The following is a 10,842-nucleotide window of genomic DNA, read 5'->3' on the forward strand; positions in this document are numbered from 1 at the left end:
TATCCAGATAAGTGACCAAAACATTTTGAACAGTGTTAATATCGGTGGGATGCTTGTTAAGGGGTTTCTCACATAGAGAAGTAGGTCATCTGCATACAACGAGACCTGGTGTTCTGTACCCCATCTCCTAATTCCCTTAAATCCCTCTTTCAGGGCAACCAAGATCGGTTCGATTGCAAGCACAAATAATAATGGCGAAAGAGGGCATCCCTGTTGTGTGCCCCGAAAGAGAGGGAATGGTACAGAGCGCTGAGTATTTGTGCATACTGAAGCACTGGGAGAGGAGTAAAGCAATCTGACCCATGAGATGAATTTATCACTAAAGCCGAATTGTTGCAGTGAATAAAGGCAAGGGTGATCTGGGATTGGATCTATCCAGTGCTGAATCGATTACACAATTAATGTCCCCGCCCATTATCAATTGGTGAGAGTCTAAATTTGGTATAGTAGCCAGCAATGAACTCATAAATGTATGATCATCCCAATTACACATCTATTTTATTAACAGATATCTCCAAATTTGTTGTAATCTGACAGGGTCAACCTTTTATTACAGGTTTTCCAAGCCAACAGACACAGAACAAGTTTTTGACTCCATCGAAATGGGAGAAGATAAATCAGTAAAATTAAGAGTTAGCCACAGTTTCTGCTTTGGGTTACCTGGGATATGTTTGCTGTCTGTTTCCAGCTGTGGTTCGTACTTGATTTTTATCTATTCAGTTTAGGTTTGTTTTTTTAGAATGGCTTGGTCTACTTCAGTTTTGTTTGTCATAAAGAAACTGTATAGTAAAGTCCCTGTGAATTTTAATCTTTTAAATTCTGATTCAGGAGAACCCTGTCTAAATGAGATTTAAAGAGCATATTCTGCAAAACCACAAAATTAAAACAGCAAATGCACAAGTGCAAGGAGTGCAGCAGAAAAAGTAATTTGCACACATAAAACAAATATTTCTCTCCATTTAATAATTAGTGTACAGAGATTTGTGTCTTTGAATGAATAATTTGTGCACACATTTAGATGATAATGTCCATGGTTGAACAACTGTTACTGTTTATGTCAGATTTTGGCATGCTATTTTGATAGTCCTTGTATTCTCAATATTTGATGCTGTTCTTTGAATAAGCGAAATTCATCTGGGAGCATGAAACAAGTTACTTGTTTGTGTGCATAAACAGTTCCTTTTCGCTTTTCTACAAAATCCTGCAGGCTTGGTACAGGTGCTACCAGACTTACACTAAGCTAAGATTTACACAGCTATGTAACCATGCATAGAGGATAAGGCTGGTCAGGACAGTTGTGTGTGTTGTCAGGGTTTCACAGATGAGTCCAAGCCAAGCATGTATCAAACAAGACTTTAATATCAGTATTCTAATGTACATTTATTACACATTTTAAATAAATATTCCATCCTTAAAATAATTTTACACATCCTCAAATAAAAATATATTTATGTATGCTTAAAAACAGGCATTCAGGGGCAACAAGAACACAAGAGGGTGAGGGGCAGTGGCTGTGTCATGGGGATCCTTACACATCAATGCATCTTGTACACTGATATTACAGTCAGAACAGGAAACCTGTGTTTATCAAATGTAGCTGCCACATTGTTTCATCAGACACTGTTAAAGCTCTGTTTGCTTGAACTGTGTGAGAAAGAATCAGAATAATCCCAATAGGGTGCAGCATCAAGCGATAAGCTTAAACACTGCAGTGTTATCACCGTGTGCTTATGTAATTTTTACTGACCCTGGTGCTCTCCAGCGCAGTGCGTGACAGCTTGAGCCTCAGAATGCAACGTTCCCTGGCAGTGCGGTCAATCAGGGCCCTTCAAGTCTCCTTGAGCAGCAGGCGAGAGTCCAAGAAATGACTCCACTGGTCAAAATGACATAACAGAAACAACACAACACACTCTACTAAGATAATCTCGATCAGACAAGGAGTTATCTGCATCTATAAACAAAATTGCATTCTATTTTTTTACACTAAAAGAGTACAAAAATAAATTTCTCAAGCATTTGGTCTATATACATCTTTTTTGTTTTTACTGTGAGAAAAATATAAAACAAACTACAGATTAAGAAATAGTAATGCTCAGTATAAAATGTCTCTAGAGGTTGTTGAGGGAGCAGAGGAGCGTGTCAGTTTTTCCTCTTTCTTTCTCTGTCTTTTCTATCTTCCTCCTCCCGCTCAGTGCTCTGATGAGTATCGTGTGCGTTTAGTCCTTTGACTGAAGGGGTAGTGGATGAAATCGAAAGGTCGGTGGTGGCTTGGGTGGTTGCCCTGCTGCCCCTTCGGCAGCCTCTTCATGAAGTGGACCTCGCGTTGGTGCTGCCGTGTCCGCGAACCTTTCCGTGGACGCCCGCGGCGGGTGAAAGCCATGTACCAGCCCTCAAAGCGGGCGTTCCTCAGCGCTGTGTAGTTGTTCTCCAGAACAATTTCAGTGAAGATACAGTCTCTGCCTTGCCCATTTTTCTGCAGAAATAAACAGAAAAAAACATTAGTGGCAGTGTTCGGAGAAGAGTTTTCGATAAAGGCATACAAATAGGACATATCAGATGTATAAAAGCATCCCTGTGCAGCTTGTCGCCTGCACACACACTCACACACTGCCCTCCCCACATACATGCAGCATATGCTACAGTCATTACAGATCAGAGAGAGGGGGATGACAGTAAGCCATCCCCCTTCAGCAAACATTCAGCAGCTCTCGTGGGTCACTAGCTGCAGGACGAATTCTCCAGCCATAAAGCCTTAATCAGCCCCAAGTGTCACTTTCACTCCTGGTTTGATCCCTTGTTGCATTTGTGCTTAAATTTAACCAAGGAGGTCTGTTTGAATTGAATAACAATTATTATATCCTTAAATACATCTGACCAGTTTGCTGCTGTGCTCAGGTAAGGCCCCATTAGATTGTGATGTTGACCGTGCAACTCAGGGATGAGATAATATATAAAAGATGAGTGAAATGTGACCTCCACTTGGTGATATCATAAAGTACAAAACATTATACAGTTCCAATATTTATGAATTGTACAGTATGGTCAGCTGAAACGGTAGTAGCTGAACACAGTGACCTGACTGCCAGCCTGCTGTAACAAGCTCCTGTTTCCACAAAATACACCCAAGTGCACACAAACATTCAAAAGACACACTCTCTGTTGATTTCTTTGTCTGTACAGCACACACACAAACACACCCACACCCACACACACACACACAAACACACACACACTGAGGCCGAGTGGACTGGTAGCTCAAGGCAGATGGTGTACGAGGCAGGGTGCTAGGTGGGTGGAGGACTGTGTGCATGTGTGTGTGGCGGTGGTGGGGGGTCTGTTTATTAGCTGTCACAGTGAGAGAGGGGCACTGAGATAGCCTCAGCCTGAAACACACACCTGCACAGTCACATAACAGCAACAGATGCACAGCAGAGACAGAGAAAGATTTAAACTAGCATGCTAAAAATATTGCATAATAAGCTACTTACTGCTATCATGTAAAGTTGAAGCTGCCAGTGTGTTTGAACATATAGTCAGCAGGTTGGAATTATTATTCAATGTTCTTATTGTTAACAAATCTTATATATAGACCTCCATTAATAATTTATTAGTCTGTTTCTCATTACTCTCTAACTTCCCTGTTCTGTCAGTGACTCTAAGCACCAAATCTACTGGTTCCCATGTAAAGCTTTTAAAACACTTCACAGATATTTTGGTTCAAGCCAGTTTTGTTCCTATCAAACAGGAGGAAACATTATATTTGTTAGGGACTATTTTAGTTATGGACTAATATACACATGAGCTACATCAAGTAGAGCCTGGCTTGCCAAAGCTTGTTAGTAGGATCAATTCAGTGTTGGTTTTGGTCTTTTAATTGAATTTGTTAATATAAAAAATGTACAATATTACACAGCTTAATTTTTTAAATGATCATATTCATGCTCTGACATTTAGCTGTACAGAGTCTCTTGTCATGCAGCACTTTGATTCTAAGGGAAGTAGTCCCATCTATCCATATGATGTTTGTGAGAGTTGTTGTCAGTTTGACAGCAAACTCCCAGAGGTAGCTGAAAAGCATTCTGTTGTATTTCTCTTTTTTCTACTTTTCCTAAAAAGTATAAGGTGTTAGTATAGAGCAACAGAGATAATGACATATCACTAGACTTATGGATGATTTAGATTTTTCTGCTCTCAACACTTGAGGTTTTCCTTTGCCCTACACAAGACCACAAAACACACACTAAAGTCTCCACTAAATTCTCAAGCTGTGCTGCTACGACAACCACTGACATTTTGATCTCAGCTACAGTAAGCTAACAAACCTTTTTCCTCAGCTTTGACTGGTTTAGGCCAGTTTTTCCTCCTCACCTTGCCGATGAGCTTCCCCCTCTTGTTCATGCAGATGTAGAAGCCTGTCTCAGCTCCCTTAATGCGCACTCGGCTCCCAAACGTGTCCGTTTCCACAATGAGTTTAGCTAAAGCAAGCAAACAAAAAAAGATTTAACAACTGCAACTTAAGCTTAATGTGATTTCAGCAAGAAATGTCTTATTTAGCATTTATCTGAAACCGTCTTCAAATATTAAAACCTGAATGAATGACCTAACAGCGTGCGTGCATGTTTCCATGGACATAAAAGCATTGATGACACATGCAGAAATGCTTGTGTGATTTCAAGCATGCATACACTCTCTTCTCTCACCCACACACACACACACACACACACACACACACACACATGCACACTAAGACCTATGGGATCATTTCTGGGGATTCAAGCAAGCTGAAATTCTTTCAAAATGATAAAACCACGTGTTTCTCAATTCTTTGAACGCTAAAGAGGCAATCCTGGCAGGCCCATCAAGAACTCCTTTTCAAATAAATCTGCATGGACTTCACACATAAAGCTCCACATTTATCTCCATATCCCTTCCGAGTAAATGACAGACACGGGAGACAGACACGCACACACACACACAGACATATTCACACACAGGAAATACAGACTGTTCAAAGGGCATGACTTTATGGTGCTTGGTGCATTTTTACATTGCGTTTCAACCAGATAAGAACAAGACAATGTTGGTGTTTTGCAGTGTTGATGAACTTTTGCAGAATGACAGATACCTGCAGGTCAGTTTGACTCTGCTCCACACAGTGTGCTACAGTGTGTGATTTGACATTCACACAGATAGTGATCCAGAACATTAACACCCAATAGCAGATGACCTTATATAAATTCCATTTTAATCCACAGTGTCTCATAAAACTGGTTCCTTAGCGTCAGCCATCAGGTTAGTGAGACTCACCAAGGATGCTCAGGGCCTTCTGCACCCACCCACTGACTAACCATGACACGGCTGAGAGTAATAGTTGTGGTCAGAGCCAGCAGTTATAGGGCTGAATAATAGGCAGAGTCTGAGTAAAAGACAGACGTGGGAGACACACACACACACACACACACACACACACACACTCTCAGACTTTCTCTCTCATTTGACTTGAGGTGTCCTGAATAGGCTGCGCTTGTTTTTTGAGGCGACATACTGTACGTGTATACATTTATGTTGTGCACCAACTACATGAGCCCTCTGTACAGACAGCAAGCTAGCAAACACTCTATTATCAAATGATATTTAAGCAGATGGTTTGATGTCTGATTCAATTTAGTTTAAATATAACAAAGAAGGTAGGCCAGAGTTACTAAAAAGCTGGAGGAGGCCCGTTTGGTTCTGAGGTTGGATAGAGTGGGGTTAAAAGTGGTGGTGGAGGGGAGGGAAGGAGCTATACAGGAAATGTTCCAGAGGCAGCAGTAAGAAAACTTCTAATGGCTCTTCCAGACCTGCAGGATCTCAGGAGGATCACCTCCAGCTCTGTCTACAATCCACTGGACAATCACTCTGAGCTCCAAGACACTACAGGCTGGGATCACAAATGGTGCAATGAATAACCCTCTTCACCTGTCAGCTGCTTGGTTAAAAGGTCAAGGCTTCAAGAAAATGCTGTTTGTGAAATGATTTCAATTATCTCTGGAAATTTGAACAATTTGAAATGTCAGAAACAGAAAAAGTTTGAATGACTGATTGAACAGGATTTCACTGGCAAGTGTGCTTATTTGAATTTGAAATAAGAAGAATTACAAATGCATTCTTTTAGTGACTTGCACATTTTTATGAAAGAAAAATGTAAATTTAAAAATATGACTTATTTTATAGTTACTTTTGTTACTTTTTGTTTCTCAGATTTTTTATGCTTTAAGTAGGTGGAAAATTGTTCTTGAGCCATGTTAGTTAAAAAAAATCAGAATAATTTCAATAATTTCAACAATAATAAAATATAGCTAGAAATTAAGCTAATAAAGCAGTAAATGTTAATGTTAATAACAGTAGTAGTAGTAGTAGTATTAATAATAATAACATTTTCAAATTAAAAATTGCTGAACGGACGTTGGTGTGCACAAAAAGAATGATTTCTCTGCAGGTAAAGTGGTGTAAATAAACATAGCGTGAAATAAATCCATATGATTCTTTGCATTGGTGTGAAATCTCAACAAAATGGAGTGGAATCATTTGAAAACAAAATCTACAAAAACGAGTGAAAAATTCATCAAAGCCACTTCGCCTTAATGGACAATGAGGATTTTTCATTTTTCTTGCTCCAAAAGACGTTTGTGTCTTGTGTCCTCTTACCGTGCACATCACCATCCTCGGCCATGGCGTTGATCTTCTTGTTGGGCAGAACCTGGACGTGTTTGCCACTGGTCCGGCTGTACAGCTGGTAGATCCGGATCAACCTGCGGCTCACGCGGTCCGTCACTTTGCTCTGCTCGCTTACATGCTGCGTGAAATTAGGCGGGGACTGATTGGTTACCTGTCAAAATTAGATTTCATCATAGTCATGAGTGCATGTACATTTTTCTTTTCTTTTCTTTTTCCTCTGCTTTTTAACTGGCATCAAATTGCGCAAAAAATGGAGCGGGTATATCAAGATTCTGATACTGAGAATGAAGCAAACTGTGTGTCTTCAGGTTGTTGTAGGAAATGAAGGATACTCAAATAGAACCACTGCTTGTTGGTGTTTTCTCGAGTGACAAGTGTGACAAGTTCCAGGAGAGGTGCTGCTAAATAAAATGAACAGGATTCAAAAAGACGCACTATGTGAATGCAGGTTGTGCGTAGGTCTACAGGAGAATGCGCACCACCCTGCAGCGCAGAAAGGCCATAAACGGGAATGGTGCTCCACTTCTCATTCCTGATAGTGTGAATACAACATCTACTTTAAATTTGTACGAAGTCCAATCCCCCCCTCTCTCCTCTCTGCTGCGCTCCGCTGTGATGGAATGACTGCTGTTGACTGAAAAATTGGCCCACGGCTGTTGGATCCCTACGATATTTTTCACAGGACGCGCAAGCATTTCCCCCTGCCTCGATGCCGCGTCTGTGCCCGCGCGCGTGTTGTGCCACGGCCGGTGTGTTCATCAGCAACCTGCCAACAGGCCACGCGCCCCGCTGCCCGGCGCACCATTGGACACATCCAACATTGTTGTATTACATAATATTACGACGATCCCGCGCTGTTCTTGACTGCCATATGTTTTAGAGATTTCCAAGATCATTTTAAATTTGGACGATAAAATAAGAAAGGGACAATGTGAACATTTAGCCTATATAAAAAGAAATGAAAACAGTAACGTACCTGAGCATAGTAGGAAAATGCAAATAAGTGTAGAAACCTGCAAAGGACAACATGCATTGAGTTACCATGAAGGAGTAATTAGAGTGTGTACAGAATGGAAATGAAAGGAGAAAATCACTCACAGATAGCAGAGTCTGGATGGGATGGATCGCATGTTGGAAGGATGTGAAAATTTCTTCCAGTAAATTGGAACTAGGATCCTCTCAAAGCTTTAAAGTTCAACCGATTTCGTGAGAAATCAAACAATCAGTCAAAAGAGTTCCCCGAAATCCACAAAACCGTCAGAGGCGCTGATAGAGAGGCTCATGCATGCACAGCGGGCACATTCTTCACAGCCAAGCCCCTGCTTCGCTTAAGTAGGTGAACAGGAGTAAATAATAACAATTTATCATTAACATAAAGAATGCCAGTTTCTGTCAGGAGGCTGCGCAAAGTATAAGAGCACTTGCAGAAGCTGAGCTGAGCGGTGCAAAGGGCGCTGCAAGATGTTTTACAAAAGAGTTTGAGCTGTCAGACTATTCCTCCTGCTTTACAATCTCTGTGGTCCTTTGCGGCCTTCAGGTGTGTCTGTGCTCCCTCGGGCTGGCTCGGGTTCCTCAGTCTTCTCGCAGTGAGTCGATGCTGCTGCTCTTCTCGGCTGTGGCAGGACTGTAGGCTGGACGCTCCTTCTCTCCTCTTTCTGCTCCCATCCCACACCTCTCCCGTGTCAAGCCTCTCGTCCGGCGCTCACACACCCCCGGTTAAAATGGCAGGCTGATTAGCTAAGAACAGGCCCCTTTTTTCTACAGAACAAAAGCGGACACCCCCAGCCCCACACCCCCTCCCTCCCCTCTCGATTAAAAAAAATCTTTACCTGAGGAGCGGTCGACACTTGGTAGGGGGAGAAAGAAGCGAGGAGGAGCCTGGATTGCCCAGCGTGCACTTTCACCACAATTCTCTAAAATCCACCAAATTAGAGAATAATCGCCTCTCATTATGATGATGCACTATTCTGATGTTTGCTATGAATGGTCAACAGATTCCTGACGGCCCTGCGAGTCCTCCTGCTCATCCCACCTCTTCTGCCATGTCCAGTTTTGGGATGTGCTCATTGAAGCTGGAACTGCCCAGCCTTGTGTATTGACAGAGCAAAGTGTGAGACATATTAAAAGGATTACAGGAGATTAGCGTTTTTAAATAAGCCCTCCTTTCATTTGATGAAGAGAACGACCTCCTATCGCCTTAAAGGTCTAACTCAATTGCAGAAACAAACCGGCTCTGAGAAACTTACTTGTGGATTTGTCTGAAGTAACAATAAGGATGACAGACTGAAACATTAATTCATTAGCCAAAGCAGATAGCAGTCTGGGTAAGTATGCCATATTCACACCTCTCTGCCTGGTCCATTTTGTTTCTGACTTAAGAGATTAATTATCTCTTTTATTACATAATAGTCATTGAAGCATCGTTAGTGAAACTTCATTGATTGATTTGACCATTAATTAGGTGCTTCAGTATCAGCCACAACAAGGCCACAGAAACTCAGCACAATCTGATTAATAAACATCATTTAAGGGGTCATTAAATTAGCTGAAAAGGCTTGAAGTGACCCATTGAGACATAGCTGCACTGTTTGTAGTGTAAAAGGAGATCAATCTGCAGAGTAAAGACTCCACTCAAGGGTCTGGAAGGACCAGGCCAGCAGATGAGCAAGAATTTGAAACTTGAAAGGCGGCAGAATGATCCATAAACCATTTTCATATCATCTGTGACACATCTTGACAAGAAATATTAGAGTATCACCATATCCCAACTGTTAAAGTGACTCTGCAACCAGTGGTAACCTCCCAACCACTAGAGGAGATGGTTTCAGTGTCAGCCTGTCACCCAGGACCAAGCCACCAGTGGGCGCTCCAGAGCAGATGATTAGATAGAGGCTGAGGCAGTTGCCCCCACTGTCCTTGACAGTGTAATATGATGATATTAAAGGCCAAATGGAGCTGAGACAGGAGTTCTACTATTTAACTGTCACCTGCTCCACTGACAGGCTTCATGTTGTCAGGTGGGTTGTTTTTCTCTTTCCTTCCCTTTCTCCCACTAGCATCCCCTGCTCTGTGGGTGTGTGTAACTGTGTGTGTGAGACAGATTGAGGAAAGAAGTAAAACATATAACTGACATGAAGTGGGTCAGTGTGTGTAAGGCGAGGTGTATAGGAGTGTTGGTTTTTGACAGAAAGCTGTACAGAAAGCCACTGGTGTGTATGTGTGATGAGCAGCAGGTAGCTGCCACCCTGTACACTGGCTCAAGGCCTGGTTGCCCTCCCCTTAACCCCAGGAGCCCTGCAACCATGAGTGGCTCTGCATGGGGCAAACGCCCTTCCCCCTATGCTCCTTCTCTCTTCTCTGCTTCTGCTCACATGATCAGAGCTCTACTGTATTTTACACTAAAAACATATGTTACACTAAAAATAAAATGAAATATTAATTCATATTTGCCTATATTTACAGGTATGTGCCAAAAAATTAGAATATAGAGGGAAAGTCCATTTATTTCAATAATTTGTTTCAAAAAGTGAAACTTGTATGTTATATTAGTTCACTACACACAAAGTGAAATATTTCAAGCCTTTATTTGTTTCAATTTTGATGATTATGGATTAAAGACAAAAAAAAAACCCAAATCCAGTATTCCACAAAATTAGAATATCATGACAAAGTTCAACATTGTAGGCTCCCTGTGTCCCAATCTAGTCAGCTAATTAATGCAAAACACCTGCAAAGGTTTCCTCAGCCTTGAAATTGTCTCAGTCTGGCTTAGTAGGCTTCAGAATCATGGGGAAGACTGCTGACTTGACGGTTGTGCAGACGACCATCATTGACACCCTCCATAAGGAGGAAAAGTCTCAAAAGGCAATTGCAAAAGAAGCTGGATGCTCACAGAACGCAGTATCAAAGTATATTAACAGAGTGTTAAGAAGAAGGGAAGAATGTGGCCGGAAAAGGTGCAAAAGTGACAGGGATGACCGCAGCCTTGAGAGGATTGTCAAGCAAGGGCGATTCAGAAATCTGGGGGAGCTTCATAAGGAGTGGACTGAGGCTGGTGTCAGTGCATCAAGAACCACCACATACAGACGTCTGCATGACATGGGCTACAGCTGTAGAATTCCATGC

General features: G+C 41.8%; 1 protein-coding gene across 1 annotated transcript; it reads right to left on the reverse strand.

Annotated features, from left to right (window-relative positions):
• Positions 1–1,400: 1,400 nt before the first annotated feature.
• Positions 1,401–8,469, reverse strand: LOC109964317 (fibroblast growth factor 8). The gene is made up of 5 exons (XM_020607525.1): positions 7,816–8,469; positions 7,694–7,730; positions 6,688–6,868; positions 4,369–4,475; positions 1,401–2,473 (listed from the first exon to the last, which is right to left on the reverse strand). The coding sequence occupies exons 1-5, from the start codon at positions 7,845–7,847 to the stop codon at positions 2,189–2,191; spliced, it is 642 nt and encodes a 213-aa protein (XP_020463181.1). The 5' UTR covers positions 7,848–8,469; the 3' UTR covers positions 1,401–2,188.
• Positions 8,470–10,842: the final 2,373 nt, after the last annotated feature.

The sequence above is a fragment of the Monopterus albus genome, unplaced genomic scaffold, assembly GCF_001952655.1.
Source record: "Monopterus albus unplaced genomic scaffold, M_albus_1.0 scaffold87.1, whole genome shotgun sequence".
Lineage (NCBI taxonomy): Eukaryota > Metazoa > Chordata > Actinopteri > Synbranchiformes > Synbranchidae > Monopterus > Monopterus albus.

Coding starts and splice junctions, on each gene's coding strand:
- LOC109964317 (XM_020607525.1), bottom strand. CDS start 7,847: ATGCGATCCATCCCATCCAGACTCTGCTATCT. Junction 7,731..7,815: donor CCATCCAGACTCTGCTATCT/GTGAGTGATTTT, acceptor TGTCCTTTGCAG/GTTTCTACACTTATTTGCAT. Junction 4,476..6,687: donor CGAGGATGGTGATGTGCACG/GTAAGAGGACAC, acceptor TGCTTGCTTTAG/CTAAACTCATTGTGGAAACG.